This window comes from Ursus americanus, chromosome 5 (assembly GCF_024610735.1).
Source record: "Ursus americanus isolate L20-20 chromosome 5, mUrsAme1.1.p, whole genome shotgun sequence".
NCBI lineage: Eukaryota > Metazoa > Chordata > Mammalia > Carnivora > Ursidae > Ursus > Ursus americanus.
In genome coordinates, this window is record NC_142131.1 from 24,818,660 (window position 1) to 24,836,373 (window position 17,714).

At 35.2% G+C, this 17,714-nt stretch overlaps 1 protein-coding gene across 7 annotated transcripts in view; it reads right to left on the bottom strand.

The window, feature by feature from the left end:
• XRCC4 (X-ray repair cross complementing 4) overlaps positions 1-17,714 on the bottom strand; it is a 270,649-nt gene that overhangs the window by 175,756 nt on the left and 77,179 nt on the right. For all 7 annotated transcript variants that reach the window (XM_087862012.1, XM_087862010.1, XM_087862011.1 and 4 more), the window contains one exon: positions 6,058-6,224. In XM_087862012.1, coding sequence (XP_087718138.1) covers positions 6,058-6,224 — 167 coding nt within the window. The remainder of the gene's footprint in view (positions 1-6,057; positions 6,225-17,714) is intronic.

Sequence of the window (17,714 nt, forward strand, 5' to 3'; positions counted from 1 at the left end):
ATAAAGGCAACAAGCAGAGACTGCATATGTAAGATAGGGGCATACATACAAACCATGAATAAACCCATACTTTAAAGAGTCAAATATAAATTAGGTCATATAAAATATTCTTTTAAATGTAGTCTTTCTCTGCCTAGTTTTCTCTTTACTGTTTATTTATACTTGTTCTACACAGATATTCTAGTATTTTCATTATGTTTTTATGTATATATATATTATATATATTTTCAATATAGAATTTTTCATTGAAAAATTATAAACAAAAATGTCAAAATTTGATACCTTTGATATACATGTCCCTATGCTTTCAACAATTTACCTACCTAGACATGCAAAGAATTAGGGCCTCTTATGGAATGAAAAGGAGCAAAAAGCAGTAATATTTTCTGGGAGCAATTACAGCACTCATAGTACAATCATTGCCATGGCTGTGAACTCCATAAGGGCAGAGAGCATGTGTGTTTTACCGACTGCTTTATCTTCAGTGCCTAACACAGTGTTTGGCATTCGACAGACGTGGAGCAGCTATTAGAAAAACTAATAAAGTGAGTTAATATGGACATCCTATAAGGAGATGGAGAATCAGTGACTCTGAATTTATTTTTCACTCCTTTAACAGCTATTCACCATTTTAACAATAACATTTTTCATCCCCTTCAGCTTCTAAAAAAATTTGTGGTAAATATTAATATAACAGTACTCCTTTCATCAAGCAAAGCTCTTTGAGAAAGAAGTATACCAAAAAGTGTGGGGAAAAATAACAGAGCCAAAGTTGAAGAGGAGCTCCCAATATCAATGGCTTATGATAAGCAGGAACATGTCACTGCATTTTTATTTCAGATGCAAAGTGTTAGATAAACATTATATCTCATTTTCTTGTACTGTTTCTAATGTAGCATACAAAAAATTTTAAAAGATGAACAGAATATACATACCACCAAAATACTTGAGTATACTATAAAATACTTTATACAAAGGTAAATTAAAAACCCATTATAAAAATGTACAATAAAAATCTTGTGCATTATATTAAGTTTTAGGAAGAGTAACCACTTGGTTATTTATCTGGTTTAAATACATATTTAATTTCCATATAAATCACTCCAATAATTCTTAATTGAAAGATTATGTGCACTTAACAACTATCAAGTAAATTTCAAAACCTTTATTAAAATTAACATTTGGTACAACACATGGGTAAAAATGAAAATAAATATCAAAATAAAGTATCGTGTAATTTGTTCAAAGAATACTGTTAATCTTAAATAGTATCACAACTACACTGTTGAAGGTAATACGTCTGTGATAGGAGAACAACAATAGAATAAATGGCATCCTATGACTTAACCTTGCTTGGTTTTAGCAAACCTTTAGGATTTTCTTGCAACCAAACTTCCGACTATCGAACTGGTTTAATAGACATTAGACGTAGACAAAGCTAGGGAGTGGGGCGTTGACTGGGACAGGGTATTATTGTGAACAGGACAAAAATGTATTCTCAATTATTAATTTATCAACAAACTTGGAGAATGCTATTCTTCTATTAAATATTCAGTAACTAAGAAGTACATACCATCTTCCCTACCCCATTTTTAATGCTAATCCTCTCTTACAACATTATGATGTTACTAGGCCTTCCATATTACTTGCCTCTTGCCAACCTTTCACTGAAAGAACTAGAGCTAGTATTAGAAGATGAGGCCATTTAATGAAGGAGAGACATGGGATTCACTGCTAAGTCAGTGATACTAAAGGAGAACTCACATACAACTAGATTAGGCTACAACTAGTCCAAGGGTCATCTCCAAGGCAAAACTCAAATCTGATGAAAACATAAATAACATCAAACGGGAAAGGACTAATGATGTTTCATCCTTTCAACAGTGACTAGGACAAAAGAACAATAACGTTAAGGTTAATTAGTACCCTAGAACTGACATATCTAAAAACTATGATGAAAGAATAATAATTTTTTTAAAAGTTAAAAGGATAAAGACTAAATATGGGAAATACTGAATATTCAAAATAAAATACTTCTATGAGGGAAAACAGAGTCTAAGAATATAACATCGAAGTATCAAAACACCAAAATATCACAAACACCAAAAATTAACAACAAAAATAAGAGCAGAAATAAGGCAATTTCATGCAAAAATATAATCCAAAATAAAACATATTAAAACAATAACCCAAAATAAAATAGCAGATAAATGTGAACATGTGGTGCTTAGAAATAGTGCAGTAATCCTTACATTTACAATCAGCTCTGGCCAAATTTATATCCAGGTCAGGGATGGACAGCAAAAGAAAGCGTGAATAGAGTTCAGAGGACAAAGAATGCTAAGAACTGGAAAAGAAAGCAGTGGTAACGAGATTTAATAAGGCTTTAAGTACTGAAGAAGATGGTAAACAGCTGTTCCTCATCCTCTCTGACAACAGAACAAGAGGAAATGGCCTTCAACTATACCATGAAGGACTCAGATTACCAAGAGATGGAAGGAAGAATTTTCTGACTGTGACTGTTCTTAAACACTATAATGGGCTACCAAGGGGAGTTGAAGCTATCTCCTGAGGTTTTTAAAAATCAGACTGAATTCATCTGGATATAATGTGATCCTAGCTTGAAGGCAGAGAGATGAAGTAAAAGAGCTTTCAAGGTCTCTTCTATTCTAGTGATTCCATGAGTGTCAACCCAATTCAATCTGCTGAGAACTGCCTCCAATTACAGGTTTAATAACTATAATGCAGAATAAAGCTGAAGTGTCTAACTTGATGTCTGAATGCAAACAAAAGACCCATTCAGTAATACGGAACTCAAGAGTTGTATTTGAAACTAAATAGGAAAAACAAGTGAAATAAATATAGCTAATAACTTAAGGATTCACATAACAATATTTCTAATGTTTTCTCCTTCGCCTAAACTATACAAAATTAAATTGATCAGACATGTCACTTGTTCAAAACAGAGCTAAGAATACAACAATTAAACAGTTAATACAAAATAACAGCAAATATATATGTTAGAAGTCTGCACATTAAAGCTCATTCTTTTACTCATACTGTAATTCCTCATTTCTTATTCAAACTTCGTTTATTCTCCAGTCATCCCAAATGGAAATAGCTTTAGAGTTGGTTCTGATTATAATTACACATATTTCAATAACAAAATACATACAAAAAATAACCTCAAAAAGTAAAAAAAGAAATTTAATCCACAATTCCAGACATACACTATTAACATTTAATTTTCTCCTGCCAGATATTCTCTACCTAAAAATATATTTTGCAAAAGCTGGCATACTATTCCTCTTTTTGGTAACTCACATTTCTCCTCTTAACATATCATTAACATTTTCGATTTAACAAGCACACTGTTTTTTGCTCATGTAATACCCCATTGTGTATTACATTTATTAAGGACCTATCTACCATAGCTTCTAAGGGAATTCTCATCACCTATTTTGTGCCAGTCTCCCCTTCATTTCCCCATACATACCCAGTCTGAAACAATGATGGGGAAAAAATGATTGGAACATGGATGGACACTGATATAAGAGGATCAAAGGCTACCCAGAAAACTGAACTGTGACCAGGCCTAACATCATGGCCACCACTCTAATGATTCACTACTTTCTATGTCTTCAGTTACCTAACTCACTATGTTCATGTCCTATTTCTAATTTCTCTAAAGGCTCTTCATCAGTTCTACTGCCATATAGAAGGTGGAGATCTAAATCCTTTGCTCATTTGCTACCGTACTAAGGCTCTAGAGAGGGAACATTTAAGAAAGTACCGCTTGGCCATGACCAAGATGTATTTCCAGCTCTTTAAAATGGCCACCTTTTCCTCTGATAGGAAAGAAAACCATTTGGGAAATTTGGAAAAGAGATAGAGCTAACTAATCTAACAACTGGAATACAATCGAGAGCCTAGAATTCTCTGGAGCAGTCTCACTTCCCTCTGTTTGGGGGGCTACCACAATGGCACACACCTTCAACCCCTGGAGAAAATACGTGACCTGGTATTTACAAAAAAAGAATAGCTGGAGCATAATAAGCCTGCCGATGAGAGATATGGTTGTGCTTTTGATTAAATAGGAAACATTTTACCACAATAATGCAAAAGCACTTTCTGGACAGTTCAGGAATAGCAAATCAGGCATCTGGGGGCCACATATTACACACGGCCCTCCCCCACTGTTTTACGGCACAGGGTGCGTTTGTCTCCACCGTCTCATCTTTGTACCCTGCTGCTTTCCAGTCTACAGAGGTGGTGTTGAATACTGATGAGATAACACCTCTTTCAACCTCTGGCAGACATTTTAAAGCAATTTGTTGAAGTACCAAATACCCAGTCCGCATTTTTGTGGGCAATTTGTGGATCAAATTTCCTATCATCTTGAGGGTATTTTGAGTTTTAAATATAATGGCTTACCACTGCCATAGTACATCTCCTTTAACTTGATTTGTTTCGTATATAAAATAGAAAAGCATATCCATACTACAGATGAAGACCCAAAAGCACGCTTTCTAGTGTAGATATTTGATACTGATTTATACTAACATGATTTTAAGGAGAAAGAGGAAGAGCAAAATTAACTTATTTTTCCACATGGCTTTCTAATATTTAGAGTTTTGATTTGGCCTCATTATTTTTATACACTTGGAGATAAATTAATTCAGAGATGAAAAAGAACAAGATACTTTCTTAATATAATTACTGAGAGCCAAATATAGTCAAGTTAGGTGTTAAGTTTTCATGTCTTATATTAATAAATATAATTGGATGTACAGAAACATAATTTCTTGTAGTCAACACCCTTTCTACAAACATACACTGATAGTGGTAAACCCTTCACATTTTTCATGTACTCTCAAATTTACATACCAATCCATATAAAACAATCTTAAGGATTGTCCTAAAAAGATCCTAAATTGGAAAATGTTTTAGAACTACCGGTTTGAATGAAAGATAAAAAATCTACTGGATATACTAGATACAATGATAATATTATCATTATTATATACATTCCATATAACTCTTTCAGATGTTGCCATGCATATATGTACAAACATGTGCTTATGATCTTATATGTCTCTATAGAGATATAAATGGTCACAACATATATTTTATTTCCTTCCAACATCTTATACATAACAGAGTAATAGAAAATACACCCTGGGCTGGCCTAGATCATGATATTATTTAAAAAAAAAAAAAAAAAGCATAGTAAGAAGTAAAGTGACTTTCTTCATCATTTTAAAAATAAGAGGAAAAATCAGGAAAATAAAGGCTTCCAAATGTCTTATCTAGTAATCACAATTACTTCATCTTTTAAAAATGATGGCAGTATGCTGCACCTGGGTGGCTCAGTTGGTTAAGCATCTGCCTTCAGCTTGGGTCATGATCCCGGAATCCCGCATCATGATCAAGCCCTGCATCGGGGCTCTCTGCTCAGCAGAGAGCTGGCTTCTCCCTTGGTCCCTCACCCCTCACCTTGCTCATGTTCTCTCTCCCACTCGCTCTTACTCTCACTCTCTCTCAAATAAATAGATAAATAAAAATCCTTAAAAAAAAAAAAAAGCTGGTAATATGAATTCTCAGTGAGCAAAATAAGTCTCTATCCGTAACCAAAGCACACAGCATATGAAATAGTTACCATTTATATAAAGATTCCATATAAGTAACCAATTGGCATATTTACATTTCATGTCTCTTTTTTATTCATTATTAATTCTATAATTTGAGGTACATTAAATCTTATAAATATCAACTTCCTAAATTTTAATTCGTATTAGTGACTTCTGATTCTCATTGCCTGATTACTCCTTATTGTTCATTAGTTTGCTGGTGTCACCAAATACTAATGACCTGTGTTAATGTACTCCAATAATGCACAGTAGTGACCAATAGTTTGGTTTAATCATACTAAGTAAAGACTTTATGTTAAATATATGCTAGGCTACATATATTATAAACTTACAAATCATTAACTTAAATCTATAGCAATATAAGGAGAGCTTAATGTTTTTATAATACAAGAACACTAGCGCATACCGTCCTTGAACATCATTCCAATCTCGCAGAAGCCTTTCATTTTCCTTCTGCAGGTGCTCATTTTTGGCTTGGTTTTCTGTGATGGTGTCCAGGCAATCACAAATAAGTTTTCTAATGACTAAAGCTGGACTTGCAACTTTCTCTAGATTGAAGGAACCAAGTCTGAACTAGAACGAAAAGGAAAACATTATTAGTTTTGGGAGAATATAAAAATCGAGTGGTCCAGTTTTAAATATACATAATTTCTTCTGAGGGGGGAAAAGTATAAGATTCAAATACAGTGCATTTATCAGATATACATACAGTGAAGAAAAACTGGCAACTTCCTACCTTCTTAAGGAAGTTTATCATGTAAATCAACATATAACCCAAGAATAATAATAATAATATAATATAATAATATAAGTGGTAAGTCACTCTCTCACCTTCTAGCAGAGAAGAAAACAACTAAATACCATATAAGCATACTACCATTTGTTTACTACAACTTAAGTCACTACTCAGAGTAAGAAAATGAATTATACACGAATATTTTTTTTTTTAAGATTTTTAAAATTTACTTGTCAGAGAGAGAGAACACAAACAGGGAGAACAGCAAGCAGAGGGAGAAGCAGGCAGAGAGAGAAGCAGGCTCCCCCCAAGCAAGGAGCCCAATGCAGGACTCGATCCCAGGACCCTGAGATCATGACAAGAACCGAAAGCAGACGCTTAACCAACTGAGCCACCCAGGCGTCCCTACACACAAAGATTTTTAATGGTACTTTATATAAGTTACTAGTGATGATAACATAGAATAAGTGACATAATCTATTTCTGAAGAAAGAGCAAAATTTTGGTAAGAGTTTAGAGAAATGCAGGGCTTTAGGAAACTGATAAACCTGGGGGTACCACTCAGTAATTACTTCTGTATCAAAAAACCAATAAATTAAAATTGTCCAATGTCAAATTTTTGTACTTATTCATAAAGGTAAGACTCGTGAAGGCATATCCTCTACCAGAGGCACTTAAAAATGAAATACCATAATACGGTTTCATTATAGTCATGGAATTTAGAAGGGGACACAGGTTCTCCTCATTTGATAGATAAAAATAATGAAATACAGTGATTTAATCATAATTATCCTTACTATTAAAATTATTATAACAGCTAAATATAAGATTTTTAAAATGATTATTATTATATAGTTACCATGTCTTGCAGTTGAAATTTAACTCAGGCATAACACACATACAACTCATCTAATCATCACCAAAATGAAGCTATTATATCCACCTCATAAATTAGTAAACTGAGGTTCAGAGTTGTTATCTAATATATTGAAGGAACAGCCAAAATCCTCCTATGCTAAGCTGTTATGCTGTTTCCTGACATAAGAGGGTAACCTAAATAAAAAACTAGTGGGGTGCCTGGGTGGCTCAGTGAGTTAAGCATCTGACTTTTGGATTCTGCTCAGGTCTTTTAAAAAAATTAATAATAAAAAATTTAAAATTTAAAAACTAGTAAGAGGAAGAATTAGGTTCACAACCTACACGTAATTCTTAAGAGAGACTATAATGGCACTGAGTGGCAGAACTGCGAGCAAAACTGAAGCCTTTTTGTTGTTTTTGTTTTTTTGGGCTCCACGATCAGTAATTTCTACTATGGTATTCATCTAACAGGAACGTTTCTAAAATGTCTTGCTTTTGAAAGATTACTTCTATAAACATATTAAATTCAAATTGAGAAATATTTAACAGGGGCACTGGGTAGCTCAATCTGGTAAGCATCTGCCTTCAGCTCAGGTCATGATCTCAGAGTCCTGGGATCGAGTTCTGCACTGGGCTCCCTGCACAGCGAGGAGCCTGCTTCTCCCTCTCCCTCTACCCCTTCACCCAGCTCATGCTCTTTCTCTCTCTCTCTCAAATAAATAAATAAAATCTTTAAAAAAGAGAGAAATATTTAACAGTGATTGATAATTCTGAGGAAAATTGCTATTAGTCAATGTACAAATAAAGCTGAAAGTCAGTAAAGAGAAAATCCAATATTTGCAATCTAGGTGGCATTTTATAAGACATTTCAGTTAATTTATATAATTTAGTAATATTTAGGGTCATTTAGGAATTTTTAGGATCATTTAGGAGTAATTTAGGAACATCTGCGTGTTTAACCCCACAAAGTAAAGTTTTCTAGATAAATCGTGCTTACTAATTTACTTTGAAATTTTCAGATAGAAAATGTAAGTACGTCTTACTTAATACTATAGAAAATCTGCCAAAAGGCTTAAATACTGATGATTCCTAGGTGTTAAGAAGCCTTTACGGATACTCACTTAAAATGCAGACGGAAACAAAGACTATTAATATTCTTCAGGATTATTGCACATTTTAGAGGACCGAATAGCACTGCTTTCACCATAAAAAAAAATTATGTATTTGTGTGTGTTTCTGAGATCTAAGCAGATATGTCTACTTAATTCTGTTTTATCTCACCATTTCTTGTTTCTTAACAACAGGGAAATCAGATTAAGAAAAACTGTCCTTTATTTCAACTAGTACATCCAATCGTATTGGGCTATATACATAAGCTAAATCAAGCAATTTAAGCAACGTTTACCATAAGAAAATCTACAAAAGTCTAAGAATTTTTATTTATTCAGTTAAAATTACTTCAGACTATTTGTCATATCTGATTTATTTGTTTTTCATACACTTAGGATCAGATGGCTTAAAACATTTGCAGTTTTCACATATAACTAAATATGAGTCATTTTAAAAGCATAGGAGTTGAAATAAGAAAGTTTATCTGGGGCACATGGGTGGCTCAGTCGGTTAAGAATCCAACTCTTGATTTTGGTTCAGGTCATAATCTCAGAATCATGAGATAGAGCCCCCCCATCGGGCTCCACTCTGGGTGTGGAGCCTGCTTAAGACTCTCTCTCTCTCCCTCTGCCCCTCACACCACACACACACAGAAAAAGAAAGTTTTATCTGTGTAAAGAATATATAAATTGAAAGTAAATTTAAGGGAAAAAATAAATTTAAGCATTTACCTTCTGAAGCTTTTCCTAGTATACACACACATACACACAAGTTAAAGATCACCTACAGAATATATAAAATATAACTTTGAATTGATATAAAATAGAAGAAAAATTTAGCTTAATGTTATATAATAGGTTACATTATCAGTAAAACATAAGCCCATAAAATGATTCTGTATTCTCTCATTATCAAAACTGTCAGGCAGCTTTTACTAAGATAGAAATTTTTAGAAAGGAAAGAGTTTTTCATTATTCAAAAGTTTCAGCAATGCCAAATGGATAATGAATTCACGCCACACTTTAATCCTGAATAAAGTAACTGGTAAAATACAAATGCACAGATAAGCATAAGTCCAGCTGCCTACTCGTCTATCTTAGATGGCAAAGGAAGAAGGGACCAATTCTAAATTACTCATAACCAATTTCTTTCAAAATATCATTCAAACCTATATATTCAAACTCCAAAAGAGAATTCTTAAATCTTTTCTTGGCTATTCACTATAGAATAAACTTAAAATGTCATTTCTTCTTAGGAATAGGCAACTATTTTCTTTTTCTATTTGCTAATTATATTCACTAGTTTGGCTAATTATATTCACTTTATTGGCGTGAACATGTTATTCTAAGAAATAAAAATATATAAGAAGTATCTAGAAATTCAATCCAAGAAAAGAGATTTACTTAAATTTTCAACTTATTTCTTAGAAAAAGTTTGGAATGGAAGAGTAACTGGTGGACAAGCCTTCCTGTAATATACACAGTTCAGAGCCACCGCACAAAGCTGCCTTCTACTTTCACTTCTGCTGTTCCAGCCTTTCCACATCACTGAAGATGTAAGGGGACATATGCACTGAGCTCTGATCAGGGCCTTTTATCAGACCTAATGAAATGGGAAGCATAAAGTATTTCTACACTCTAACTCTATATCAAGTCAATTTTTTAAAAAGCTTTTATTTATTTTAGAGATAGAGCACAGGTGGAGGAAGGAGCAGAGGGAGAGGGACAAGCAGACTCTGTGCTGAGTGCAGAGCCCAACGGGGGGCTCAACCCAAAGACCCTGAGATCATGCTCTGAGCTGAAATCAAGATCCAGACACTCAACTGACTGAGCCACCCAGGAGCCCTGATCTTTTTTTCCTAAAGAGAGAGAGTGAGCATGAGAGCCAGGGAGGAGGGGGTACTGGCAGTGGGGAGAGGCAGAGGAAGAGGGAGAGAGAGAGAATCTTAAGCAGGCTCCATACCCCAGTGCAGAGCCCGATGGTGGGGCTCGATCTCATGACCCTGAGATCACGACCCTAAGCCAAAAACGAGAGTCTGACGTTTAACCAAATGAACCACCCAGGTGCCCCTATATCCAACAGATCTTTATACTAGCCCCCATATAAAAAGTGGCAACTTAAAAAAGTATTATATTTAAAACAGGCAAATTTGCACAAAGCCACATTGTATGGGTGAGATGGTTTTAAAAACTTCTACTTTAGCTTTTTGTTTGACATAGAAGGCTATTAGCACAGCTTTTCTTTATTGTTAGTTCTGTAATTTCAAAATAATCTACAACATAAAATCAGGACTTCAAATGGTACACCAGAATTAGAAACCACAAATTAAAGGCAATCTGAAAGCATGTCTCTCCTTTAGAGGCATGGTCAAAAATGTTTCTTTTTGTAGTCAGTTCTTAAGATCTTATAGAGAATTCAGTATATTGACCTATAGTAGGCACCTCATTCAGTCTGTAATCTAAAATTTTAAGCCACATCTTTATTTTTCTGTGTAAAAAAGTTGAGAACAATTAACTTTTTAAATGTTGATAATCATAGGCATTTGCACTAGTTGGTTCTAAAGTGTCATAATTTTAGATATTAAAACAAGCAAATAATAGGATTTTTAAAATCTGATCTGCATTAAAAATTCCCAATTTCAGAAAACTTATCCATTTTCTTTAGCCAGTGCTTTGTTTGTTCTGGATATCTGTCTGCATATCTGTTAATTCTTAAATCCAAAATTAAGTGCCATACCTCTTACCTACCACTTCAAAACCCAGGTCACTACTTTAGTCTATTCTGACCTCTCTATTCTTAATACTTCAGAGTTTGTCTCACAATTTTTCCCTCCTTTCATCCTCATATTTTCTTCTAGTTGTTTCAGAAATGTAGTCTTTTATGCCTTTTAAAGATTTTATTTATTTAACAGAAATAGAGACAGCCAGCGAGAGAGGGAACACAAGCAGGGAGAGTGCGAGAGGAAGAAGCAGGCTCATAGCAGAGGAGCCTGATGTGGGGCTCGATCCCATAACGTCAGGATCACGCCCTGAGCTGAAGGCAGACGCCTAACGACTGGGCCGCCGAGGCGCCCCCAGAAATGTAGTCTTTTAAATTCCTAGCTCTTTAAGATCAGAGGACCTATCTTATACTTCTTCCACTGTCTCCACACTTATCTTGTAGAGCTCTAGACATATATTAAGCGCTAAATAAAGACTTCAATTTTTTATTGGAATGATCCTTATTAATAAAGGAAAGTAACTATAATGGGGCAAGCAAATAAAAAACTGGGACAATGGGGAACCTGGGTTGCTCAGTTAGTTAAGTGTCTAACTTTTGATCTCAGCTCAGTTCTTGATCTCAGGATCCTGAGTTCAAGCCCCACACTGGTCTCCACACTGGGAGCAGAGCTTACTTAAACAAAAAAGAAAAAAAAAATTGGGACCGTGATGCTCTGAATACAAATTAAGAAATATTTTAAATGGTTTAAGAATATAACAAACTTTTATCTTATTGTATAGTGTAATTGAAACAAAAAATGCATGTTAAAAAACTGTATAATAGCACTTGATACTATGATAATATATATGTTTAATAAAACCTTCAAGGATTTTTTTTGTCAGATTTTTTTTTAAAAGAATGTTATGAAGTTATATACTCAGTTGTCAGGTTCTTTGGAGTAGCCAGATTAAAGAGATATATAGCATTAGTAAAGTATACAAAATAAACATTATGAATAATTACTAACGAACTCCTGGGGGATTGTTTGTTTCTGGGGAGAATGTTTCTGAGGAGAGGAGAGTTATCACAGTGTGAGCTGATATTCTGCTTAGAACACACCAATTAAAGAATTTGAGTTTTGTTACATTTTCAAAGTAGTCTAAATAACCTTGCAGAATTAATCTATGCTACTGTCCTGGGAATCAAAATGTAAAGCTAAAGGAAAAGGAGGAATAAAGACACTTTGATGTTATTACTAGGCAAATGATGGCAGAGAGGAACTCATTTTTTTCAGTATGTGTTTTTAATTTATTCCTATCAGACAAAAGTTTAGCTGTATCTAGATGTGTACACTAAAAAAGTAAAGCTTGCCCATTGTAGTTTATAATACAGAATGTTTTGTCTATTTTAGACAAATACATAGTTGCATATACTTAGTTGTTATAATACACAGCTACAAAATTCAGTAATATAGGAAAGCAGTCAAGTTTTGTAATAAAAAAGAGACTAAACTGTATTACTTTGGCCTATTTATGTTAATTATCATGCTCATATTTTAGATCAAATCTATTTTTACTAAGATATGTATCATGAACTCTTTGGTTTAGTGAAATGTTTATTTCATATTTAAATAAATAACATTACAAATGTACCTCCTAAAGCAGTAATTTCTCTAGGCTGACAACGGGTCACATTGCTTTTCTAAGCTATCTAGAACTTACTAATGTCACCTTTCCAACTATGTTCTCACCCAGATTTCTTACAGCTCATTAAAAAAATGTTTAAATATCTCAAGATGATTGTATGATCAAGCAAGGCTCTGTATATTTTAGATCCTGTAGGTTCTTACAATCAAAACGCAATAATCTAAAAGTGAAAAATACTCATCTCGAATTAGAGTGCCAGGAAATTATTAGAATTCTAAGGGCGTGCTATATGCTTTAATATATTAAATATCATGTAAAAATTCTTATTTTGGTCTTCATAATTGTAAAAATCATTGGTAGAAGTCAGAGAATCCTTCACAACAAAAAACCCAAAGCCTATGTGGTCAGGGAATCTCAGAAGTTACTTTTACTTTGAATGACTATAAATGTTCATTCCACTACTGTCTTAAAATAGATGATGAGTCTTTTGGTTCATGAGAAATATATTAAAATCTAGCTTTATCTCAGCCTAATAAGGAGTTAAAATTAACAATGAAAAATTATACAGGGATTTAGAGTCAACTAGAAGGTTTTTTATAGTAAGTGCATTGGGGGAAGGTGATAGAGAACAGTAGTTACTTATTATTTGCCTGTTCTTTATTTTTGGTATTAGGTGCTGATGAAGAAATATTGCCTTGGATTCTCCGACACTGTTCTAAATCTCATAATACTTGTCTAATCACATCTGTGCAGTATGCTTCTCTGTCCTCCACTTAGATGCTAAATGGTAGTATTTCTTGGCATGGTCTCTTGACCTACCTTTTTTTTTTCCCCTATAGTTACAGGGCTTTCCATGATCACAGCTTCCATTATTACAGATAAATTGCAAACTGCCAAATGCATATCTGTAGGTGAGGCCTCTCCTGAACTCCAGACTTATACACACATTTAACTCCTTTTCGGAATGCAGCAAAATAATCTATATAAACCTCAAACTTTAAACGCCAAAACAGAAGTCGTTGCCCATCCCCCTCACTACAAAACTAGCTCTTCCCTGCATTTTCCACTAGACATTCACCATTCACTCAGTTACACTTGGGTGGTCTAGTGAGTAAGTATGGATATCTATCATAGCATTACAATATTTACTTTTTTTTTTTTTTGTAGTATGCTAAAAGCTGCAAAGGGATAGTGGCTACATATTACACATTAGTATCCCCATTTTTTTCTTAAATTAATAGACTTTATTTTTTTAGAGCACTTTTAGTTTTACAGAATAATAGAATGGGGACAGTTTCCATTCCCCCACCCACAGGTGCCCCTGATATTAACATCTGTACGCATGTGCTCATTTGCTACAATGGATGAGATCAATATTGTTTAGGTAGTAATACTTAAACTCCATAATTTACAGCAGGGTTTATTATTTGTGTTGTACAGGTGACCCTTGAGCAACACGGGTTTGAACTGCATTGGTCCACTCACATGCAGATTTTTTATAGTACAGTCCTGTAAAGGTATTTTTTCCTTCTTTAAGATTTTCTTAGTAACATTTTCTTTCCTCTAGCTTACCTTATTGTAAGACTACAGTATATAATACATATAAAATACAAAACATGTGTTAGGCAACAGTTTATGTTATTGGTAAGATTCCCAGTCAACAATGAGTATTAGGAATTAAGTTTTTGGGGAGTTAAAAGTTAGTATACCCATTCTTACATGGTGAAACACAGAACACATTCATTCATTCTTTCATCAGACTTGTTGAGTATGTACTATGTACTAGGCATTGGAGACACTGCTGTGAGAAAGGAAAACAATGTGTCTGGTCTCTTGGAAAGAGTTGATGGTGCACAACGATTATAATTTCACACAGCTGTAGAATCAATGAAGAAAATAAGATAGGTAATGAGATTGTGACTAGAGGGTAGCATATCTTTGGATATGGTAGTCAGGGAACAAGACCTTGCAAAAACTTAGGGGGAGAACACAGCAGATGAGATGGAAAGGGTCAACAGGAGACTAGATCACACAGAACTTTGTAGGCCACAGTAAGAAGTTGAGCATTTATTCCGATTATAACAAAAAGCCACTGGAAGGTTATATGAAGGTAAATGACTGCTTAAATAGTACACAGCAGTTCCTCTAAGACGGCATCTGATTATCTCAACCTCCTGGGATTCATAACCTGTGTTATCCCCTCCCCTTAAGTACAGGGAGGGCTTTGATTTGCTTCTAATCAACAGAATACAGCAAAGGTGACATATATCACTTCAGTGAGTAAGCTATATAAGATTATAATATCCACCTTGCTAACAGTCTTCCCTTGCTGGCTTTTATGACACTAGCAACCATGCTGGAGAAGCCCACGCAGCAGGGAACCAAGAAGATCTCTGACAAATAATCGTTTTAAAGCCACGGGAAGCCTCTGACCAACAGCCAGTGCATTAGACGGATTCTCTAAAGACAGAGAAATAGTAAGATGTTTATACATATAGGAAGAGACTTCTTGTAAGGAATTGGCCAACATGATTATGAAGGTTGGTAAGTCCAAAATCTGCTGGGTGGACCAGCAGTCTGGGAATCTAGGAAGAGTCAATTAAATCTCTTGGAAGATTTCCCTCTTGTTCTGGGGAGATCAGTCTTTCGTCCTGTTCAGGCTTTCAACTGACTGACTGAGGTCCTCCCTTATTTGGAGGGCATTCTGCTTTACCCAAAGTCCACTGATATAAATGTTAATCTCATCCAAAAACTTCCTCACAGAAACATCCAGAATGTTTGACCACATATCTAGTCACTTCTAGCCCATCCAAGTTAACACATGAAGTTAACCATCACAGCCCCCAAGAAACTGAGGCCCTCAGTCCAACAGGCTACAAGGTACTGAACTGTGCCAGCATTGACATGGTCTTAAAAACAGATCCTTCACCCTGAGATGAGATTGCAGCTCTGGACAAAACCTTGACTGCAGCTTTCACAGGAGTCCTAGCAAAGTCAAGCCTGCATTTCTGACCCATAGAAACTGTGAAGTAATAAATGTGCACTGTTTCAAGCTGCCAAGTTTGTGATAACCTATTACTCAACAATACATAATTAATACAAATGTGTTTCAATATTACCAGTCTAAAAACAAAAGCAAATAAAACAAAACCCCCTTACTGTCATATCTAATTCTAGCTACTGTTCATTTTTCTGCTTCTGCTACAGCAAAATTTCTCCAAAAATAGAGGTAGTATCTTCCAATAGTTCTTCCAACAGTCCTGCTTCCAATACTTACTAGCTACACATAAGCTATTTACGTTCAAATTACCTAAAATTAAAAACTGAGTTCTTCAGTAACACAAGCCACATTTTATGGCTCAAAAGCGATGTGTGGCTAGTAGCTGCTGTATCAGATAGCACAGATACAGAATCTATCATCCCAGAGTTTTTTAGAATAGCACCAATCTATTTCCTTATTTTATTACAACCCATTTTCTCTTTAAATACTCCAATGGATGAAAAGGCTTTTTATAATCTGGCTCATGACCATCCCTCTAATTACATCTCTCACTTGAATAGGTCAATTATTCCCACATGTAACAGACAGCTTCCCCCAAATGTAATGGTGCCCCCCTCAAAATGTCTACACCCTACTTACTATAACTTGTGAATATGTTACTTTCTCTGTGAAAAAGGGACTTTGTAGATGTGTTAAGGATACAGACCTTGAGATAAAGAGATTGTTGTGGATTATCTGGATGAGCCCAATCTATTCACATAAATCTTAGAGAACCTTCCTTTTTCAGCTACAGTCAGAAGGACATGGAATTTTTTTTTTTAAAGATTTTATTTATTTATTTGACAGAGAGAGAGAAAGCCAGCAAGAGAGGGAATACAAGCAGGGGGAGTGGGAGAGGAAGAAGCAGGCTCCCAGCAGAGGAGCCTGATGTGGGGCTCGATCCCAGGACTCTGGGATCACGCCCTGAGCCAAAGGCACACGCTTAACGACTGAGCCACCCACACGCCCCAGAAGGACATGGAATTTGAAGAGAAGCACAGAAAGATACTTTGAAGACAGAAGGAGACCGTGAACCAAAATGTGGGTGGTTTCCAGAAGGTGGAAAAAGGCAAGGCAATGGGTTCTCCTGTAGAGCTTCCAGAAAGAAATACAGTCCTGCTGACACATTGATTTTAGCTAGATGAGACTACTATGTTGGACTTTTTTTTTTTTTTTAAATATGTTCTTTCTTTCTGTTTTTCTTTCCTTCTTTCTTTAGCGAAAGAGAGAGCTCGAGAACGGAGGGGTGGGGGAAGAGTAAGAGGGAGAGAGAGAGAGACAATCTTAAGCAGACTCTACATTGAGTGTGGAGCCCCACACAGGGGTCAATCCCACAACCCTGAGCTCATGACCTAAGCCAAAATCAATAGTCAGACGCTTAAATGACTAAGCCACCCAGATGCCCCTATGTTGGACTTTTGACCTACAGAAACATTTATTATTTTGAGCTACTAAGTTTCTGGTTATTTGTTACAGTAGCAACTAAAAATGAATATAGTTACCAGAGTCTATGGTAGGATAAGTAATTGACCCCCAGTGATACCCACATCCTAATTCCCAGCATCTGTGAATATTACTTTATATAGCAAAAGGGACTTTGCAGATGTGATTAAATCAAGGATGCTGAGATGGGGCTATTATCATGGATTACCCAGGTGGCCCAATGTAATCACAAAGGTCCTTATAAGGGGGAAGCAGGAGATCAGTCTGAGCAAGGGCAGTGTGATGATGAAAACAGAGATTGGAATGATGTGGACACAGGCCAGGGAAGGCTGGCAGCCTCTTGATGCTAAAAGAAATAAGAAAACCACAAAGTTTTTGGTACTTTCTTACAGTGGTAACAGGAAACTAATAGGTCTTTGCATATTCTTCTAGAATGTTCTTCTCCCTGAATTGCACATGGCTTCCTCTTGTATTTTATTCAAGTTTCTATTCAATGTTACCTCTGGAGACACTGTCTTGACTATGATATA